At 39.2% G+C, this 22,855-nt stretch overlaps 1 protein-coding gene across 3 annotated transcripts in view; it reads right to left on the bottom strand.

Annotated features, from left to right (window-relative positions):
• The window catches only part of rhbdl3 (rhomboid, veinlet-like 3 (Drosophila)), a 54,132-nt gene extending 31,277 nt beyond the window's left edge, over window positions 1-22,855 (bottom strand). Inside the window, exons 1-2 of one of the 3 annotated variants that reach the window (XM_044114118.1) lie at window positions 22,145-22,855; window positions 21,759-21,782 (exon numbers count right to left, since the gene is read on the bottom strand). In XM_044114118.1, coding sequence (XP_043970053.1) covers window positions 21,759-21,782; window positions 22,145-22,288 — 168 coding nt within the window. In that variant the 5' untranslated portion in view covers window positions 22,289-22,855. The remainder of the gene's footprint in view (window positions 1-21,758; window positions 21,783-22,144) is intronic. The other 2 variants (XM_044114121.1, XM_044114119.1) reach the window with 2 other exon arrangements.

Raw genomic sequence — 22,855 nt, 5'->3', positions numbered from 1 at the left:
TGTCACGGCCTCCGCCGGCCCAGCCAGAGCTCTGTCTACGTCGCCACACTTCAGAGACATGACTAATGCCTCAACAGATTCCTAACAGCCACTAAAATGCCACAGCAATGTCTGTTAATGTGACTATAAAGACCACTTAAGCGCAAAGGCTGAGGCAAAGGCCACAGAGTGGTAGAAGGAGGTAAAAGGAAGAAAAGATAAGAAACAGGAGTGAAAAGAAAAGGCGAGTTTTTAAAGGAACAAGAGCAAGTTCATTAGTGCTTCTATGGATAACTTGGACCTTAAAGATATCTTTTAAATAACACAACTGAATCACATGCAGCCCCTTAACCATATAGTTAAATATTAACTAAATGATAACATTTAGTTACTTTTTATATGGGAGTGAATAATGGCTGCAAAATCTTACAAGGAAAAATTCAGAACAAGGAGGTTTACAAGGTTCCCCACATATATAGGTCTATGCACACATCTCATTTGCTTTAAGCTTAAAATAATGCAAGGCTAATGTTCTAACCATGGAAACAAAAAAATAATAATTCTGCACTCAGGTACTGGCGTGACTTTGTGTGTATCTGCTGTAAGGAAGAAGATTGGATGTAAGCACAACAGACATGAACAGAATTATTAATAATTATTGATTATGTATCATAATGGAAAAGCTTACTTTGCTGTCTGCAAGGATCACTTTAAAAAATGTATAAAAAGTGTGAAATGTAAAATAACTGTAATTATATATATATATGTAAATGTTACACAATAAATAGTGTGAATAAAAAAGCAGCCTTATCTGTCACTTCAAACCTCGACGATTGTACAAAAGTGCAATTGAAATAACCGCGTAAATGTTTTCCCTAACTTATGTGGGAGGCTATTTTGTGAGCTGAGTAACAGAATCAAGATTTTTGAAAAAACAACAACTGAATTATTACTGTAAATGAAACAAATAGAAACAACCTAAATGGATGGTATTCAACAGGTCCAAATAGAATAGCAAAAGCCAGGGTGCAAGTGATGGGTGTCATATACACAGGTGTGTCTTCTACTTTTTGTTTCTGTTGTGCTACTCTCTAATCATGTCTGGGTTTTGGTTTTCATATTCAGTTCATTTCTCTGTATTCATTATTCCTAGAAAAGTGTTGCCTTACCAGCTGAGTGGTTTGTGTTTAACTTTTCAGAATATTCTTATCTTCTGTTCTTTGTGCATTTTGGTTTATTTATTGCCCATGAAAAGATGACTAAACCCTCATGACTTATGCCAAACTGTTTATTTTAAATTCACAGGATTATCAGTGCCTTGATATTTCTGCAATGAGATTGATCTCTGTGATAAAACCCCTGTTTTACAGTGAATGAGATACTGCCTCACATTATCACAATAATATAATAACATTCATAGCTGCTAATAACTGTTGATCTGCTGTAGCGTATCTGCTTAATGTTTGCAAATTTCATTTCCTTTCATTGATTTTCTCACCAGGCTGAGAACAAGTTAAAGACCCACTTGCAGATGCATCCTGTTTAGAACAATTTTAGAGTAATTTTAGTCCAAAGCCAATCAAAATCACTTCAAGATAGTCTGATCAAATATTGGGATAATATTTAATATTGGAATTATATACAACTTAGAGTTGCTTGGTTTGGTTGTCTGATGACATTTGTCCTTTGTATGAAGTAATATCATAAAAAACTCCCACTCTTTTAGCTAAGGGGTCAAAAAATATCAGGCTGTCAACTGGGTGGTAGGATTATTAAACTTCATAGCATTGATAATAGTTGAGTACAAATAAAGTTAATTAAGCCACAGTGCTACAAAGCATAGATCAGAAAAATCACAAAGCTGAGAGATCAGGAAAGCTGTTGTGACCCATTTCTATCAAACAGCACCTCCTCCAACATTTTCTCACACACTTTGCTTTCATCCCCTTGTTACCCATGTTTGAATACGAGCAGAGTGTTTTTTCCCTCTGGGAAAGTCTAGTGAAAGACGGCTGTGCAAGTGCTTGACAGTCAGCGCTATGGAACTTGTTATTTCCTTGTTTTTGCATGAAAAGATGATTACTGTGGGACAGAGAGCAGACCCACTCCAGGTTGCTTTCAGCAGTTAGAGACAGGGGAAGTTGGAATTGAAAAGATGAGGACTGAGAAGTGCTGGTTAGTGGATGAGAGACTAAAAGTGGAAAAGGCTTTCTTATAGGATCACATATGGTTCTGTGAGAGAACCATTTCCTTCATTTAATTGGATTCTCTTGATTTACTTTCAGGACTCAAAAATACCTGATAGGTACTTTAGTAATTGTATTCTTACAGTTGATATGCTCTGCAACCTTTGCTTTTCTTGGTCTGGGCAAATATGACCCAACTATACTTTCTGCTGAAAGTGTGAAATGTGCAACCTGTGCAAGGATCCCACCGTCTGCAGTAATTAATACTCACATCTCTTTTTTCCCCCCCGTTTGTCTTACGAAGGGTTGATACACACAGCTATTCAGCCTCATAGGCACATAATCTTAATAAGAAAACTTATCTAACTAATAGGCACCTAGGAGCAACCTAATTCAAATTAAATGTTTCTAGGCAACGCAGTATCAACACACTTGATCAAGCGCTGGCTCTTTCTGCCTCTGCTCAATCAGGATCTCTAGTAATTCCCACCATATCACAGCAGCTAGGTCCACAGACGGCTGAGATCTGCTACCCAGCACCACCTGGGAATCCACACCCACTCTACGTTCCTGACACTATCATTAAATCCAGTCACACACTCTATGCACTGTTTTTGCACACAGCCTATTTCCTCTCCTCAAGTTCAGGTTTACTGCCCTGTTCCTTCTTTGGCTTAATGATTACCAGACAGAAAGGAATAGGGGTTTCTCAATAGAGCATCAAGATAAGAACATGCTTTGTCTAGGCCCTGGGTGTTGTTGCCTACAAGTCCTGTGTTGCTAGTTGGAAGTTAACCCACACCAGTTGTAGTTAAAATGACATTTTTTTAAAAGAAGTCACATATAAAAATTAAAATGGTAAACAGTCTGCACTGCATTAAGTCCGGAGGACTCCAAAGTGCTTTACAATATATTCAACCATTCACCCTTTCACACACACACTGTTGGTGGTAAGCTACATTGTACCCACAGCTGTCCTGGAGCAGACAGAACAGAAGTGAGGCCACAGGGTCCTCTGATCACCAGCAGACGAAGTGGGTGACGCGTCTTACCCAACAACACAAGCTTTGGGGTTAATATAGAGATGGCTCCTATTCTGTTTAGGTATTTTTCCTATGAACTGTGCTTACCTTGGGTGATTGTGTTCATTTGTTTCCCCTGGTCAGCATGCTTTAGCTCCTTTTAACTCCTGGTTCCCTATTCAGTATGTCACATTCCTGGATCTTATCACATTCTCAAAAACCCCCTCCCATTCTTTTTCTGATTTCTTTCTAACTCTCAGAGACAAAGGAGGGAAAAGTGTTCAGTTTCTTCTCACAGACCACCTGGCCTCCTCATTCTCACTGCCTCCAATAATATTTAAGCTCCAACTTAAAACAACTGAGCAATTGAACCTGTGTTTGGGTCTCTACCCATCATCACATATTGATGGGGATATGTGATGGGTGCATACCATCACATATCCATTTTATATATCTTTATGTACCAAAATCTTAAGGAATTAAGATTATGACAATCAAAACAATAACACCATGAAGCCCCCAAATGATGTATTGCTCCTATCCTGGGACCAGACACCCTCCCCCAGATGTTTTCATATGATAAATATGGAGTTAATTTATTCTTCTTGAGCACCACAGTCAGGTTGAAAAACCTTTGAAAACAGAACATTGAAAAAGTGAATGTTAAAGAACCCAAAAGTTATGTGGTGACTTTTAAAGTTGACCTGGATTGATCGTGTCTGACAGAGAAAAAGTGGAAGAGGACAGATTGGCTGATAGTCTGAGAGTGGGTCAGAACACAGACAGGGAGCTGCGGTGTCCCCAGGGGGTCTCCAGGGGCAGAGGGGATTGCAGTAGACAGTTGAAAGGCCCTCAGCAGGGTCTCTAGCATGTGTTCAAATAAACACTTTACCCCCTGTCGCTGCTTGTGAATGCATTTATAGCAGAGAAACTGTGCACGCAAAAACAGACACACAAATGGCTACAAGCGGGACTCAGCTCTAAGACGCACTGAAGAAAACAAGTCGAAGTCCAAATGAAAAACAGGCTAAACCTTTTCTAGCTTTTGTCAAAATACTCCATAAACTTCAATGTATTTCATTGGAACATGAGGGACTAACATGAAGTAATATACAGTATATCTGTAAGTGGAAGTATAAAGCAACATGAATGCATAAATGCTCTTTTGATACTAACTTGTGGTTCCTCCCTCCTCTTTTCCTTTAAAAGCAGTTGCATTGTTATGATTATACAGATAGTAGCAGGTTTGATTTTGCTCCACAAACATTATTGTACATTTGTAGTAAGTAAATTTAAATAGACAAAACGGGGGAACCTTATTTGTGGATTTAAACGCAGAAGTTAAATTCTGTTGCTGACAGCATAACTGCTGACAGCAAAATGGTTGATATTTCCTTTAATGCCCAACTGGAAAGAAAAAAACCAAACAAACAAAATAAACATTGAAGACCAGTAACAATGAACACAGCATGTATTATTGTAGAAAGCACTAATGCCACAAATGCCATATTCTTTCCAACAAGGCCCAAGAGGAGTTGTGATTGACAACAATCTGTGCTTTGCCTGTGTTTTGTGGGCACACTATCGAAGAAGCTGGGATAACAAGCTAAATGTGAAAAATGTAAGAAAAACTGTCAAACGCCCCTGCATGAAGAGAGTTCTACAGTCAAGCCCACCTCAAGAAGTGTAAGTAAAAGAAATCACATCTTCACTTTCTTGCAGTATTGACAGAGAAAATTATGGAAGCACATCCATGTTACTGTATGGATATGCAAACAACAATTCTGAAACATAGACCTAGTGGAGAGGTGTGTGAGAGGTTTTGATAAAACTCACCAGTATGATGCAGAAAGATAAAATTGTTCAGAATAAAAGAGGAAATTTCCCTTTAAAACATGCCTTGAAAACAGGCACATGAAAGAGACATTTGACAAAATCCCAAATTTAAGAGCAATTACATTAAATTTAATTAAGGTGTCTTTCAGGATGGTGAAGCAGAGATGGTTAAAAAGAAAGCCCAAAAAAGCCAGACAAAATTAGAGTTGTGATTGATGCTCTGCCAATCTGACACAAATCTCAGTCATTGCTTAGTAGCTTGATCTAATTTCACAAATGGGTTGGCCAGAATATTCTGCAGATTTCACAGAAACACAGTCGCTGTTACCTGTGATGTTGAGAAAATGTTCCAGACGTTCCATATAAACAAAGAAGATAGAAACTACTCACATATTTTGTGGTGGAGGAGCAGCGATATAAGCACAGAGCCTACCGATTACCGCAATAAGGTTGATCTTTTTGGAGTAATTGTCTTTTGAATTATCCCCGGGCTATGTGAAATCTGAATGAAGTACTTTGTTGCCCAATATGAAAATGAATTTCCTGAATCTGCCAGATTGATAAATAGTAATGTCTACATGGATGGCAGTCTCATCTGTGTACAGTCTGCAGAGAAGGTCATCAAAATGATCAGGAATGGACAAACTGTGTGCTGCAGAGAGAGAGTGCATCTACATATTTTAATCTCAAACAGCAGAGAAGTCTCTGAGTCCATCCCTGCAGATAAGTGAGCCACTGGAGCACAAAGTGTGACCCTAAGTTATGGTGAATTAACAGACCGGACTATTTTAGGAGTAAAGTGGAATATCAACAGTGGCACTTCCTGCACGACAGCAACCTTTAACTTACAGATAGATCTACAGTGGGATGATTCTGATTGACACACATTACGTTAGAAATGGCCCAAAGGCCAAACCTAAATCCAAAAGTTCCAAGGCAAGAAAATGTATGTTCACGAACACTTTGCATCCAGTCTGACTATGCTTGAGTCCTTTTCCCAAGAACAATGGGTAAAAAAGTCACAAGAAACAAACAGAAGAAGTCAAACTTGTCGTAAAAGCAGACATAAAGCTGAGGGCCCAGCGCACAGGGCAACCGCAGGTCAGAACAGAGACAAAGAAAGACGTCTGTGACCTTTTTCTCGCCAGAACCTCCCCTTTACATCGAGGTGAAAACCTCCCATTAACAACAGGACAGACCCTCGGTCAAACATCTCTTAGCTGTTTCGCACATGCAGCAGCTCTTCTTAGAGAACGACAGGGAACAAAACACAGAAAGAGACATTTGTTTAATGAGCCATCCTCATGCTGTCTATTTTTTCCCTTCTCCCATTCAGTCTCTTCTTCTGCCATAGGCTTGCCCTCAGGTCAGCTCCCCTAACAACACCATAAAACCCCGGCTCCACCGATGGCCACAGCTCCATTCACCACAGAGATTTATGATCTGTAATAGTTGGGAAATGGACTAGAGGTTGGGCTGCCCTGAGGGGAGGCTGCAGACTTAAAATCTCCAAAAGAAAGGGAAAAAGGAAAAGGGGCAGTACAAAAGGCTAGGCTGAGAATGGGGGAGCTTATATGCTACTAAAAAACATTTTTAAAGTTGCCATCTGTTTTAGTGTCCCCTACAAAAAGCAATGTAGATCTTATTAATATTTCCAAATCTGTGCTCCTTTGAGACAATATAGCATGCTGGGTGTTTTCGTAATCATTTTAATCAGGCAGTGAGCCAGTCAGCTGTCCAATGATCCCTTTTCAGTGTTGAAAACTCCCACCAGGGCAGCTTCTACTTTATAATCCTGTTTCCATAATCCTCAGAGAGCGGCAAGAAATAAACAATCCTTGCTCTTTAAGATCAGCGCCTATTTCCTTTTAAAGTAAGGGGAGAGGGGAGTAGTTTCATACAGCATTTTTGCAGCTGAGAAAAAATTTACATCCAGAAAAGACAGTTCAGGAAGCTAAAGAAGTGTGGTATGTCCACTGAATTACAAACCATTACTTTTAATGGTTTCAATTAAGACTGGGACATAAATTGATTTTATCGATTAATCAAATTTGCCGTTTATAAAGATTTAATTTTGGGGAAAGTTTAGATTTTTTTTTCTCTACATGCAAGCTTTAAAGTTTGCATTTATTTGGACTTTGTATTTAGGTTAACTTCCAGAAGAAATGGCTAAAATAAAAAGGTTAGTCTGGATTTTCTGAGGTTAAGCGTAATGGATATCAGTGACAGTTAAATGGACTGAACCTATAGATGGGCAATATGATGAAAATATTTCATGATTTTTTTATTTATTTATTTACATTTGATCACGATTCCTCAACAAAATTTCATATTACAAAAATCATTCCACAACCTGAGATGCAAATACTTTTAAGCATGCTGAAAACACATGGTTGCTTTAAATTACATTTTCATCTCAGGTCATACCTTCCCTCCCTATTCTTAAATAAATTTTTATATTTTTGGAAGCATCTTGTTCTTAGCTTTGAACATCACCTGTGCAGTTTTAAACTCCACAAAACCCATAAATGTCATAAGTTGTGATGTCAAGGGACCAAACATTTTGTTCCACCCTTATTGCTGGTTTTTGCATTGTGCATATTTATTTGGTTTGTGTTACACCAGACTTCAACACAATAATCTAAATAAGGCAGTAACAGTAAAGTGTGTGAGAGTGTCAGAGAGAGGTTATACCCTGCAGTCTGAATACACAATGAACCAGCATTCTCACCGCTGTGTGGATGCTGATGCAGAGATGCTGCCGCTAGTGGCTTTAATTTGCTTGATGCAAGTTGAAGCCTTCTTTGCATGTTTGTAAGGTCCAAATAAAAGTTCAACTACATTTCATATTTGGTTCTCAGAGGTCTCACAGTGTGCTTAAACCACAGATCAACAGTATATGTGCCCATTAACACCCACATAGTTCCTAATGTACTTATACACCATTATTCTGTTTTGCTCACTAACTCTTAAGATGTAACAGGATCCACAACCTTCTGATTGAAGGTGACAGCTGTTTCCAACAAGAACAGCCACCCCTACATATTGCTTGAGTCAGGATTTAGAAACACTAACTGGGGGTTATAAAACCTATTGTTTATAAATTCAGTTACTGAATGAACTGGCCTGCATTCAGGGAAAGAACTGTAGCTAAGCAAAAAATTTGAACTCGTTTGGTGGAAAAAGCACCTTTGGTTGCAAAATATACGACAAATTTATTGTTATTGCAAAATCACATTACACAATGTGTATTTCTCAAAGAACTGCCTGCACTGCAATAAAAATCATAATAGCTGATTATTTAAGTAGCATGCATTTCTATACCTGTAATGCCTTTGGTAAAACTTTCTGTTTATTGCCGCATAAAAGGTCAAGAAACTCTAAGTTGCTTCAATACAAAAAGAGTATAGGTCAGCCAGAGAGAAGACCTTCTTTGATAAAATTTTGTTGGTGATATGGAAATATTAAATATTGTAAATAATTTTCCAGTAGCTGAACAGATGACTCATTATCTGGCTGTTCTATGTTGATTATGAACCTAAAGCAGAAAGATATAAATAAATTTATTTACTGGAGGCCAAATCCCTTTTGCGACACTAATAAAATTTGCAGCACATCATGTGTTTTTCTACAATTTTACAGCACAGGAAAGGCAAACAAAATTTTTATGTTTTTAGCAACACTTAAGGATTCTTGTGTACTGATTAAAGGTGGAAACAAAAATATTTCATGAGGGACATTAACAAAATGCTTTTGTCACACTGTGCTTGAGTTTTTAAGTATTAGCTCAAATTTTCTTTTTGGCAGAATATTAAACGTAATTGTGATTCAGTGGACTGTAAATGACCTTTATCTAAACTGAGCTGAACCACAACATTATAACAGAACCGTAGAATCCAGAGGTAGCGAGTTACATTTACTCGTTCAAATTTACTTAGAAAACATTTTAACGGGAATTTACTTCTAGATACAGTTTTACTCCACCATACTTTTAAGTTGAACTTGAGCAATATTAATTTAAAATAATGGTACACTTATACTGGTAATTTTAGTGCTACTCTTTAGTAATGGTAGCACTTAGTAGGAAGGGTACAATTTTTGGCTGTTCTACCCACTACTGGTAAAATCTGAGAGCACCAGAAGTCCAGTTTTCTTTTTTCACCAAATTGCTGCAATAAATAAACCTTTTACAACCCTGCAGCAAACAGGACTCCAAGGTGCTGGGCAGACTTGTATGCTTGAAAGGCATTGCCATCAACACTGACAGGAACGTCACATATCTTCTGAAATTTAAAAATATATATTTAAAAAAAACATGCAAAGTAGACTTCAAGAAACAAGAAAATCAAATAAAGAGAGAGAAAAATAAACACACTTTAACTGCAGCCTTTCTGTTAATGTTTTCAAATTATTCCAAGATGTTTTGGAATAATATCTGGAGATAATCCAGTTTCATTAACAGCTATGTGATATGCCATTTTAGATTAGACACCAAAAGTAATTGCTCTTTCAAATATTTCATTTTTCTAGAAACAACTCTTTGCCCTCCTACGCCCTATCCATGAAGTATTAAACAATTGCACAGAACAATTATGTTGTTATGATTCTGTGCCAGAACAAATCTAACATGGCTGTATTAAGACAACAAGACAAAGTCTGAAAATGAATCATTTCTGACTTTACAGTTACCCTACATACAGTCAAAACCTTTTTCGGAGCCTTGTGTAGCAGCAATCCTTGTCCTCAGTGGACTCAAATGGAAAAGGTCAAAATGAGTGAGTTTCCCAGAGTGAGTTTCAATTTGGGAGCAAGAGATGCTGAAGGATTTAGTGCTGGAATTAACTCTAAACTGAGGTACTGAATTTTAAAGCAAGCAAGAAAGTGTCCCTTTCAAAACTGACAAGTCAAATCTACTTTTGCTGTGATACATACCAGAAATGCCACAATATATTAGGGTTAAAAACCAAGGACCTCCTTAGGTACAGTGCTGTGGAAAAACATGTTCTACTGTTTTTGCTTCTTATACTTAAATGTTTCACATCATCAAAACTTGTTCATGTCATAAAAAATACAGAAGGTAATTATTAAATTCTGATTTTAATCGTCAAGGGAAAAGATCTATCTGAACACCAGAACAGAACCTGCCAGACTAAAGGAAATGTTAACGGCACTAACACTAATGAAATACTGAAAGCTAAGACGATAACAGGCTCTGAATATTATATTTTTTATGCTGTTAATCATTGATTGCATCTAAAGAAAAATTGGAACCACCTAAATTGGTATGAACAGGTCAAAGCTTTATAAAATCCACAAGTTGGAATTTAACGTTCAAACACTTCATTAAATAATCCTAAATATAACATCTGGTCTTGCTTTCATGCACTTAATGTGTCCAAAGAGCAGCATGCCACTGCAGTGTATTTAATTTAGCCCTTTATGAAAGTACATCAAGAAGAGCACTGCAGCAGAAGTTGATAAAAAATCCCAGCAGAGAAGCAAAGACCCAAAGTGACATTCATTTTCACTGCTTTTCTTTGTGCACATTGTGTAATGTGGCTTTGTCCTTCTTGCAGCTGGCCACTTCAGCACTTTGGCCCAGCTTGCTGGCTTTGGCTGCAGCGCCCTGTAAGATGACACAGAGGGCACAGATAGGGAGCTGGGATCTGGGTGAAAGCTAAGCACTGTCGCTCACCTTGAGCCTGTCGGGTAGACCCTGCAAAGGTTGCCATCACAACAGCAAAACAGTCAGGGGACTGGAGAATGACTAAATATCTAAAAGACACACCCGATAAGCAGCTGTGATATCATTAAACACTGTGAATAGATTTTACAGATGTAACATTCTCTCCAAAACAAATAAAGATGTCAAAGTGTAAAAAAAGGCATCCATAAAAAGCAAACTCCATTCAGCTTTGGAGTGGGTGTATAGGAAGCAATGACAAATGCCGTTACCTTTGAATTATGCATTTCTGCCATTTGCTTGTCTACAAAACTGCCTGCCACAGCTACTCAAGGGAGATAAGAAGGTGGAGAAGTAAACAAGGAGACACTAGAGGAACAGTTTGTTTAAAATAATGCTTCACCAACAGCTGAGCACAAAATGAGACGCTGAGCTGCAAACAGGCAAATGACTTAAAACATGAATCCAGTAAAATATGTTCCAAAGTATGTCTAGCACTGGGGAAATATGCCCTGGAAGTTTTCCATGTTTTGGTTGTCACCATCCCGTCTGTTTCATAAAGACTTCAGTTATTCTGGAGGGAAAACAGAACAGAATTATGTAATTTAGTAACGCTACAGGTTTTTCACCATAAACACCCTGTTAAAGGTCATGGAAAAGCAAAGCAATATATTCAGACTAGGCCACTGAAAAACCTTCAATTTTTCAGCCATTTAGAAGCGAAATTACTTGTGAGCCTAGGATCATTGTCGTTCTGCATAACCCAAGTGAGATTCAAATTGATTCCAGGGCATTTCCCATCAGGATTTATGATGATTAATCATTTTGAAAATTATGGCATCAGGTTCTGAAGCAACAAAGGAGTCAGACCATCACACCATCTCCATCTTTGACTATAGGTATGATGCCCAGATACTGTGTAACTTCTACACTGAATGCAACATGTCCCAAAACCTTCAGTATTATCAGAAATATTTTTTACTATTTTCTCCACGGCTTGTTCCACAAGAGCTTCAATAAATATCAGTAAATTGAAAAATATTATTAGATGCAGCTACTGTGTGCAGTTTAGCGATATAAATCACACTCCTTTCAGTAAGTGGTGTCCAGAAGACACCCATTTCAACTGGGAATGTTTTTCAACATTGGTATTTGTGCTTGTGGCACCATAATGCCGCACCATGCAGTCACAACCAGACAAAAAAAAAAGAAGAAATGTAATTTTTTAAAATTAATGTCACAATTGTACCAATAAATATTGTGATAAAATTCCATATAAGTTCATATCGCCCAGTCTTACTTTTCAATCAGCAGTGGTTTTGGCTTGAAACTCTCTGATTGATGAAGTTTTTGCCTTGTTCTCTCATATTCATTGAATCACAAACACAGACCTTAACTGAGGCAAGTGAGGCCTGTAGTGCTTTTTATGTAGTTATCAGTTCTTTTGTTACTTTCTGAATCATATCAATGTATTCTTGAAGAATGGACAATAAATGGGGCTACACAGTGGCGCAGTTGGTAGAGCTGTTGCCTTGCAGCAAGAAGGCCCTGGGTTCGATTCCCGGCCCGGGTCTTTCTGCATGGAGTTTGCATGTTCTCCCTGTGCATGCATGGGTTCTCCCCGGGTTCTCGGGCTTCCTCCCACAGTCCAAAAACATGAATGTCAGGTTAATTGGTTTCTTTAAATTCTCCCTAATTCTCCCTGTGTGTGTGAATGGTTGTTTGTCTTGTGTGTCTCTGTGTTGCCCTGCAACAGACTGGCGACCTGTCCAGGGTGAACCCCGCCTCTCGCCCGGGACGCAGCTGGAGATAGGAACCAGCAACCCTCCCGACCCCACTAAGGGACAAAGGGTGTATAGAAAATGGATGGATGGATGGATGGATGGACAATAAATGCCATGGTGGTTCTCTTGAGTCCTAATGCCTCATAAATACCTTTGCAACCCATTCCAGTACATTGTACATCAAACACATCACACTAACGCAGAAGCAATCAAATATAATTACACTGAACTGTGGACACAAACCTTCTGAATTATTGATTGTGCAATATAATTCTTGGTTTGTTATAACATTAAAAATAAGCATGGAGCAAAAGGAACTAACAGTAACATTCTGGAAAATAACAAGCAGAAAATATGTTTCTGTTTTTCTTTTGGTTTAGCTTATTAAATGTAGACATACCCAAAGAAACACTGCACACTGGCTCTTAGGATAAACTAAAACCAAACAAGCTTCAATCAGTTTGGCTTGGGTGAATGATGAACACAGGGAAAAGAGGTCACAGCCAGCATAAAAGCAATATGTTTACACAAACATACATACATACATTCATATATTCAAACCTGAAGGAAAACAAACTTTGAAGAATTGGAGAATGAAACGAGGCCATTAACATTTAAACCAGAATTATTTTATAAAGGGATACAGTCTTAACCAAACTACCTTAAATATCCTCATTACGTCGCTTGTGAACACGCACACATACAAACGCACACTCGCATGCATGCACATATGGGTGTTACCACACCGCAGAGTCATTCAGATTTCATGCTATGGCTGCTATATGCGTTATGCATTCTGCAACCAATTAGAGATAAACGACCACATCTTCTCTCTGCCATTTACAGATCAACAGATCCAGCAGCTATTTTTACTTCAGCAGAGACGGTTTTCACACTCTGCCAACTGGAACTGCGCCTTTCATTAAGAGAATCTATTTAGAGCCGGGGAGGGGAGATGCAGGAGGGGAGGGAAGATGAGCTCTGATTATATCTTTCCAAGAAAATCTTTAAGGTTCTGGTTGTTATTCCATCACAGCGCAGCCCAGGTAGTTCAGGACAGAATGAGGCATGGTGTAATTCCAAACTCATAAATACTATTCCATCCTAAATTAATAATACACAGCTCAGTGATGCCTCAAAGTGTTTATTGTTGAGTCATCGCCAAGGCTCAGCTGGTGTCAGTCGCTGACGGAGCTCTGGAAGAGCAGGTCAGCAAACAGTGAACTCACCATCTGTGTGTGTGTCAGTGGCAATTAGGCTGATAAGTACATCGGTGTATTAAAATAATGTAGATAAAAGAAAGAGTGCTCAATTTACAGCTGAAATATAAAGCACCTCACTGATTTGCTAATTTGAAACATAATGCTCCGATGAAATGTAAATAATTCTCCTTACCATTTGACCAGATGTTTCTGTAGAATTTATACGTTGTAAAGTAAATGAATTAAAAGAAAACACTTTGTGCCCAATGAAAAACCCAAGAGGTTACCTACCTTGTTGCTTTGTAAGTGATATTTAAACTATTTTAATGCAAATTTGCCTGATAGTTTGTTTACAATAAAAAAAAAAGTTTTATCAAACTTGAGCACTATTTCATCTGGTATTTTGACTTCATCACAGAAGTTTCAAGCTTCTTATTTTACGGAGGCTGTTGGTTCTTCTGCAGCGGATCTCCTACTATTTACTCGAGAATCTCTGGATTCTTCCTCATCATCTGTACCTCCTGAATACATCTTTGCAGAAGTATTAACTTACTTATAAAATACATAGGAGACAGGAGACATCATCAATTTAACTGGTAGCCACACTGCCCCGCTCTCTGGCCGAACACACAGAGAAGAAAAAAAAAAGGAGGCTCCGCCTTTATTACTTTTATAAGCACATAACCTTCCGCTTCACAAAGTAGTGCCAACAAAAATACAATAGTGGCAAACATCGTACTCAACAGAGGCTTTCCACAAAACCAGGTCCAGACCTGAAGTGGTTCTTTAGCACCTGTTGTACTGTTTACACCGTTAAAGCACCGGCACCAGCCCTGGAAAAACTGGTTCTGTCCTGGCACCAACTCTGAGCTGGAAAAGACTAAAGAACTGGAGGGTAGAACTCTATGTTGGTAATTTGGCAGCTTAAAAAGCATTCACAAACACACAAATATCATTTCTAAATTAAAGGGGATATTTTTGATATCATAAGGGCAATAACGCTCATAGGTAAGGGAGCAATTCTGCCAGAGGGCGACAAATGCAATCAGAAAGAAAAATAAATAAATAAATCATCAACTAGGCCCAAACTGGTTTTCTGTTTTCAGTTTCTCGATACTGATTGTAATAAAGCTCTATGCCCAATGATGTTGATGTTGGTATTTGATTTCAGATTCTTAATTTAATTGTTTAAGAGGTATTTTGCCAATGTTTTTTAAAAGGAATCTGGGCCCTATTTGATTATCTTAAGTTCAAAGGAGAAAATATTACAAATCTCAACTGATTGTAAACAGTGTTATTTTGTTTTTATCTTCATTAATAGACTGTTATAAATGTTTGGGGGGAGGGAGATTCAGCAAAATTTACTACAGTATCACATATTTTCCTTTGTATCATTAAAAAAGTTTGAAATTTTAGTATCAGGACATTGCTGTCCAATACAGGACAACAGAGACACAAAGGACAGGCAAGTATTCATCCTCAAACTCAGGGGAAATTTAGATTTGCCAATAAATCTAATGTAAATGTTTTAGGACTTTGGGAGGCAATTGGAGAAACTGGAGAGAATCAAAACACTATTCACAGACAGAACAGGCAAATTCCACACAAATACCACACAAATTTGAACCCAGGGGCTGCGAGGAAACTGCTAACCATCAAGCTAAGGAGAAACATTAAGTTAGTGCTTTTGGTGGGTTTTATCTCTTACATTCTTATAAATAAATAAATAAACTTTGTTTTCACCCCAAAACATTAATGCACACTTTTTCTCCTTTTCTTTTCCGCTCCACTGAAATTTAAAGCCTTCAGTTCAAGGTTGTCTGGACCTGAAGGCAAAGGAAAAGACATCCCTTACAGAGTCAAAAGGAAACTACAATCAGCGTCCCGGGCTGCTCTCCATGATCTCACTTTCTGCATGGCTTTGTCTGCAGCATGGGTAAAACTGACAGGGCGCAGCGAGACATCCTCTCCCTGCACGCACCACTAAACGCAGCTGCAGCTTCCCACTTACCCATCAAATAGCCGCTACCTGGGAGGTGAATCCTCCCTTTCGAGCAAATTGAAGACAGTAAGGCTCTACCAGCTAGACTAAGAGGTTGAGCACAAATAAAATACAGTTTACAATCGTTGTACCTACAGAAGTCATGGAGTGATGACTGTAAATCATACAGAGTATGCTCTTCCAGACATCATTAGTAAAACGGCAGCAAAACATTTATATGTGTGGCCTAAAGGGTCATTCTAGGATGACTGTGGCATGCAATGCTTTTTTTTTTTATGCCACCGACCAAGAAATGAAAAGGGAAACACTTTCATTGAAAGTATGCAGCCATGTGAAAGTGTTTAATCTCTAAGCTCCTGGGGGCAAATGTCTGAGGGGATTTCAAGGTGGCGTTGGGAGCAGGCTGTCAACAGAAAGGCAGCTGGGGGCACATAGAGATGCAAACACACAGATGGCGACTGAGCCCACAATCAGATAGGCTAGTAGTTGATAGCTTTTAAGAATTACCAAAGAAGAAAAAATAAAAATCTTGGCACAAAACTGAGATTTTGTAAACCTGCCAAAACTGAATTGAAGTTTTCTTTAAGAATATAATTAACAACGTTCAAAGTATTCCTGCTTGCCTTCCTGTCTTGAGCTGTCATCAAATATTTATCTTAGAAGCAGCGGCAATGTCACACTGTGTGTGTTGTGGAAAAACAGGGTTTTCTCCAGAAGTAAAGCAAAGACAAAAGCCTACTGTGTTACTTAAAGAGATTATGGACAGTGTGGTTAGCAGCAGTATTTGTAAACAATAGTCTAGATTCTTATCTAGCAATGAGATATCCAAGAGGCTGCCAGCATTCCTTCCTATCACAAAGACTGAAACAGTGAAGAGATAAACAGAGGAGCTCCCTGTTATCTGCTAACAGCTGCTATCTGTTGTCTTAACAGCTTAACAACTTTCCTTAAGAAAGTTTTGCCTTTGAAGGCATCCCTCTTATCAGATATTTTTTCCCCAGGCTTTAAAACAACAGTTATCAAACCCCAAAATTTTTTTTTAAAAGAACAATTTGGACAAGATACTATTGCAGAATTACATACAAATCTCCAACCAAGTCAAATGGCTTCAAAGTCAAAGTGTTAAATGATATCCAAATAAAAAAATCCAGTCTTCATTCTTATTAATAATAATAAGAAAAACTGGAAATGAGTATTAAGTTGTCTTCCTTCAGTATCAATTTCCACACTGAAGAGTGCACCGGTTAGCAGTAACCATAGTTCTGGTATGGTATGCCAAGTGGTCAGAAAAAGATTGGACATTTGTCTTTCCTGATTATCGGCCAGATCTAATCAAGCTGAGATCAGTTGGTTGGAGTCACCGCTGCATCTCAATGCAGCTCTAGACTAAAATAAAACCAATTCAAACTCTGAGGCAGCTGAGTTCTCCAAGTGATGCTTAAATGCTTTCCTAAATAACACCTACCGCAGATTGCTAACAGCAAGATGTGGTTTTGACAAAACCCTTCACCCGTAAACATGAGAAGCAGATGGGACAAAGACATCTTGTCAAACATTCTTTAATTACCAGTCTTAGTCACAGTCAGGCAGGGAAACTCATCAGATGTTGCCTCCCAGTGAGCAAAACATAAGGCCGTTTACTCATTTTACATTCTGGTATAAACTTGCTGAATAGAGATCATGAAAAAAAAAGTGTGATAGCGTCTAGAAATTGGGTGAACGTTGTGTCACAAGAGTGATGTAGTGAGTAAGCCGACAGAGAAAGTAGAATCTAAAAAAGAACCTGTTCCTTGTTTGTGATAATACCATTATCTTTGAACAAGCTCACAACATCTCAAGCCTTTCCAGATTAGTGTGTGGGGGTGTTTGTGTGTGTGTGTGCCTGTGTGGAGGACAGACATCAGCTCGCTCATTGACTACATCTCCCCAGCTTCATTAGATGTTGTCTGTTTCTGTGCTTACTCTTCTTGTTTGTTTCAGGAGATGGGGAACATGAATCGAAGCATTGAGGTTTGCGCTCCTCAGAGGAGGGAAGCTCTTACACAGCAATAAAATCCTCTCCAGGGACAGGAGAGAGGAGAGAAGGGGGAGACAGAACACAGCGACACAGCATTTCCATTTCAGCCTGGGATGCTTTGAAACTCAAATAAAATTCAGCCACACGGGAGTCAGTGAAAACGATATGAAGGCAAAGGTTTTGTATACAGATCAAACCGCCAGCTGAGTCACATGAACTGGCTACATACTTACAGCATCAAGGTGCAGAACAGCTGGTGGTTTTCACACAATGTGTTGCTAAGCAATAAGCATCTTTATTATTATATTTTAACATAATACGCTGGATCTCTGCCTATATCCAGTTCTGTACTCAAAGAACAAATAATCGCAGATTTTTCTGTGGATCGTAAGCCCAAATTATTTGCAGAATATTTGCCAATTAAGAGGGGTTTTGTTTGTAGAGCACATTCAGTGCATCCAGAAAGTATTCACAGCGCAACACTTTTTCCACATTTTATTGTGCTAAATTAATCTCTTGTCAAAATGCCAGAATTCTGCTGATGTTGCTGGGATCATATATGAGGAATGAACTTGCTCTAGACTCAGGGCTCTCAAGCTTTTCCTTGCCATGGCCTCCCAAACAGTATTAGTGTTCAAAAAAAATATCAAATTTTAGAATGTTTTTCTCACTTTTATTCAATAGTCAGTCATTACTACACTCATTTAGCTTATAAATACCTTCTGAATTTAAAACAGTCCTTCACAGCAGAGCTGCTGGATGGTTTTTTTTGTTAAAATATTGTCCATTTAGCACTTGCTTGAAGAGCAGAGCAGATTGATTTATTTCACTGTCAACCAATCAGAAAAATTGGCTGCCAGTGACAAAAAAATAGGATGAATAAAATATATATTCCATTCAACTTTCTGAGGACACTCTCCACAGGCCTCACCTTTAAAGACTTTGCTCTAGACTCTTCTTCTGCTGCTCCCTCTTGATAACTATTAGCAAACATCTATGTAGTGATCTACTGCTAAAAAGCAGAACTGCTTGGGGTAACATTAGGGCGGCGCACCCCACATAAAGAGGCTTTTTGTCCTTGATGCAACCTTCTTGGGTTCAGCTCCTGACCTCAAGATGTTTGAGGCAAATGTTTCTCTCATCTATCTCTCTCTCTCTCTATGTCGTATTTCATGTCCTGACCGTTGCTTTTTATGATTTTGTAAAAATCGTAAAAATAGGAGTGTTGTGAATCTGAACGGAAAATATAGGTCCATAACATTTATTGTTGGCACCTGAGATTGCCAGTAAAAGGTTCTTTGCAAGAGTATATTCAGTGCTTTACTGGGATATTTCCATGAGCAGGGTAACAGTCATTGATACGAAATATTATGGTTTCAAAACCACTAACATTTTCCATCATAATATTAAAACAAATATAAGTCCTTTAAATGAGATGCAAAGAGTAGGGTAGAGTTGTTCTCAGGATGCAAAGAGCATAAAATACACTGATACCCCACATGTTGCTGTTCAGTGCAGGAAATCTGACTGAAAGAAGGTACCTTGAAATAGTTTCTGTATCAGATACCAAAAAACTGAAAGGAAGAATTAATGTCACTTGTTCTTAAGAGACACTGACATTTTCATTGAATGTGCTCATACTTTCTGCTATTTCTAATTTCAGTAATTAAAAGTCATGAAAAAGAAAAAAAACAGATAAACACTGGACACCTAACCTTCTTGGTTCACATCTTTATCCAAACTCAAATAATCAAATGGAAATAAAATGTAAGAGAAGCAGAGGTACTGTCTGTCTTACTGAAATCTAATTATATTGCCAAATAAAGAAATCTATCCAATCAGAAAAAACTTAAGGTACATAAATGAATAATCTTTTCAGTGTTCATACATCATCTTAAATCTAGCATGGCTCTTTATTTTAGATTCATCCATCTTTTTTGCACAAACACAAGTTTCCGGGATGAATGAAAAACAAAACAAACAAACTTGCTTTTCCTAATATTCAGGAACTGAAAGATCCTGGTGATCATTCCTCCTGTCAATTCACAGCAGCAGGGTGTCTCCAAGGTCGGCCCCTTGACAAATGGAGCAACTCATTGTGAGTGAGGAGGAGGAACAGAGAGCAAAAGAAGAGAAAGGACATTTGTAGCTGCCGGACCGGCCAGCGACCTCGCCATTTGGACAAACCCGCGTTTTGTTTTGGGCCGACGCCCACTTGAGGAAACTCAAAGCCGTTTGGCACGCATAAAGATGGCGGTTTGAGGGGCCCATTCAATGGCCGCCCATAGAAAGCTCTCCCTTACCAACGCACACACACAGTCACAATATAATCCCAGGGGGACCTCCGTATACCCCTGGAAGAGTGAGCCTGACACGAGCCTCAGATGCAACTCAGAACATCCCACCCAACCTGTGCACACACAGACACACACACCCCAACACACACACACACACACATTAATACATATAATTACCCTCAGCAGAAAGTAGGGGGGCCCATCCCAGACCAGGCAGGTGCTGCAGCAGGCCCACACAGTGATAGCTGTGCATAAATAAGTGTGTGTGTGTGTGTGACAGTGGGGGGCTCGTTTGCCGTCTGTCAGTTCAGCCGGCTGCTTGTGTGATCATTCGGTCTCTGTTTCTCTTCTCCTGGGGTTTCTTGGCTGTTTGCGTGCATCTGCATGCTGTCATGTGTCTCTACAAGGCAGGCCTGACTCATAGATCAATGCATCCAGTATTATGTGTCGTCCTAATGGTATTATGGGGTCACTGCGAGCGAGCGACACACCCTCGGCCCCCAGCGTCCTCCCACTCTGATCCTCCTGGCTTTGACAGAAATGTGGCCTTGTTACATGTTGTGCCATGACTGCTACCCAGCAGGCGAGGGATTTGGAGCTGGCCTTGGCAACATTTCAGTCTAAAAATACAATCGATTAATCAGCCTAAATGAGAAACTGGCACTTCCATATTATAGATACAAAGAAGCTTCTGTGGAATGGTTTATGGAATGTATGAATACATTAAGTTTTTAGTTCTTGTGTTAAAATCTTTCCATTTCATGTTTATGTTGAAGTTAAAGCTCATGTAACATAAAGAGTTTCTCCTATCTTGTGTTCTTGTCTCCTATAATGCCCAGAAATGTACATAAAAAACTCTTAACATTGTTTTTGTTCTTTAGACAGGTAGATATAACTTTTCTCAAGCAACATTTTCTATTACAGTGCAATAGAGGTCGTACTTCTTGAACCCTTCATATTAAGACATTATAAACCAAACATTGCCTGTTTTATTTGGATTTTATGTAAAAGACCAACACAAAGTAGCTAGCATACAATCTACTGAACAAAAAGAATTGTTTTTCTAAATAGTTGCCAACAAAATTTTGAAAAATATTATGTGGACTTGTATTCATACCTAAGAGTCAATAATTTGCTGAAAAATCTTTCACTTCAGCTCCACTGGTATGTTAATTCCAGCTTTCCATTTCTAAAACCTGAAATTTCTATTCACTTGTGTCTAGCTTACTCCCAGTCAGGTTGAAATTGTCGGCTGAATTTAGGTTCTGGGCTTTGACTGGACCATTGTAAAACCTGTAAATGTTTGATCGAAACCATTTCATTACAATTATGGATGTATTTTTAAGGTTGTTGTCCTCCAATCTAACCCTGCTTTAAACTTCTACAACTTTATCCAGGGCCTGTTTGCTGCTCCTTCGTCTTCATGATGCTGTTTGTTCACTAATGGTCAAATTTCTGAGGTCTTCACAGAACAGTTGGATTTATGTGGAGAACACGTTAGGACTCCAGCAATGAATTAGATGGCTTCTGAAGGCAGTTTGTTGGTCAGAATTTTATATCGGGTATCAGAGATACAAATAAAATCTGAAAAGTGTGGTGTGAGACATTTTGAAATGCATATTATGTAATGAAATACATTTAAGCTTGTAGTTGCAAGGTTCAAAGGGTACTTTTGCTTGTAGGTTAGAGGTTACACACAAAAACACACCAGAGACAAGCATGCATATCACTTAAACTTTGCATTCCTTACCTGGTCAAACAGAGATTTCCATTGCTGAGACAGGAAAAGCAAAAACAAAAGAAGAGCAAGTGAAGGTGAAAGTGAGAAGGAAGGAAGAAAAACTCAGATGCCAAAGATGGCTGGCGCACCTGTTTGAAAATGATGTACACCGCCACAAAAAAACCCCTACATTATGTAATGGTCTTAGTATTAAAATGAATACAGTAGTTTTACAGCAAGTCTAGTTTGAAAATGAATAAATTCTTATAAGCCTATGCCAAGAAACAATGTTTCAACAGTTCAGTCATGGCATAAGAACGTCCTTTAAAGTTTAATTTGCACTCTATAAGCCAATTAACGGACACCCGGGTTTCTGACATTACAGATGAGAGTATAACACTACTATGCAGACTTACTACTTCTTCTGGAGCTACGGGAAGGACGTCGGTACTCTCCAAAACCTCAATCTCCTCGCCCTCTGCGTGGGCAGCCACCGCCGGGGAGATGTTCACCGGAGCCTCCCGGGTTCCGCCGGTCATCCTCGGGCTGCTCTCCTCCATACATCCACTAGATCGTACCAAATGACCCCAGATACAGATGGTTTCTCCCCATCTCTCTCCTCGAGAACACAATGCATCAAACGAACGCGCGCTCCTGTTAAGGAAAGTTGATCAAGTTTAGCAGGAGTTGAAGCGTAAAATGTCCTCATGTGGTGGTTTTCTGTCAGCGGTTCAAGTTTCAGAGGCACATTCTGCAGTGACTCTTTTCACTCCGAGAGAAAAGCGACGCAGGAGGAGCAGCGGAGCGCGGATCCAACTGGGGGGGAAACAATTACATCATCAGCTGTGACAGCGGGACGGAGATGACAAACGGGCCCGGGGCTGACGTACACGCTCTCATTTGTATTGATCCGCGCAAGAGAGGGAGCGAGGGCCCGACTTCAAGCGATGTGCGCACGCGGCAGACTTGCGGTGAGAAGTTCGGACACGCGCCAGTTTTTTTGGTGCGTCATGACACCTGGCGCGCGGTCTGCTTTTCAGAGAGAGGGACGGAGAAGACGAAGCTCTCCGGGAGGCAGGGAGCCACACTCCGATCGAGTCGGAGACGCTGCCTGGGTTCGGCTTCGG

The sequence above is a fragment of the Gambusia affinis genome, linkage group LG04, assembly GCF_019740435.1.
Source record: "Gambusia affinis linkage group LG04, SWU_Gaff_1.0, whole genome shotgun sequence".
Lineage (NCBI taxonomy): Eukaryota > Metazoa > Chordata > Actinopteri > Cyprinodontiformes > Poeciliidae > Gambusia > Gambusia affinis.
Note: the sequence above shows the minus strand (reverse complement) of the source record. Positions and strands in the feature narration are given on the sequence as shown.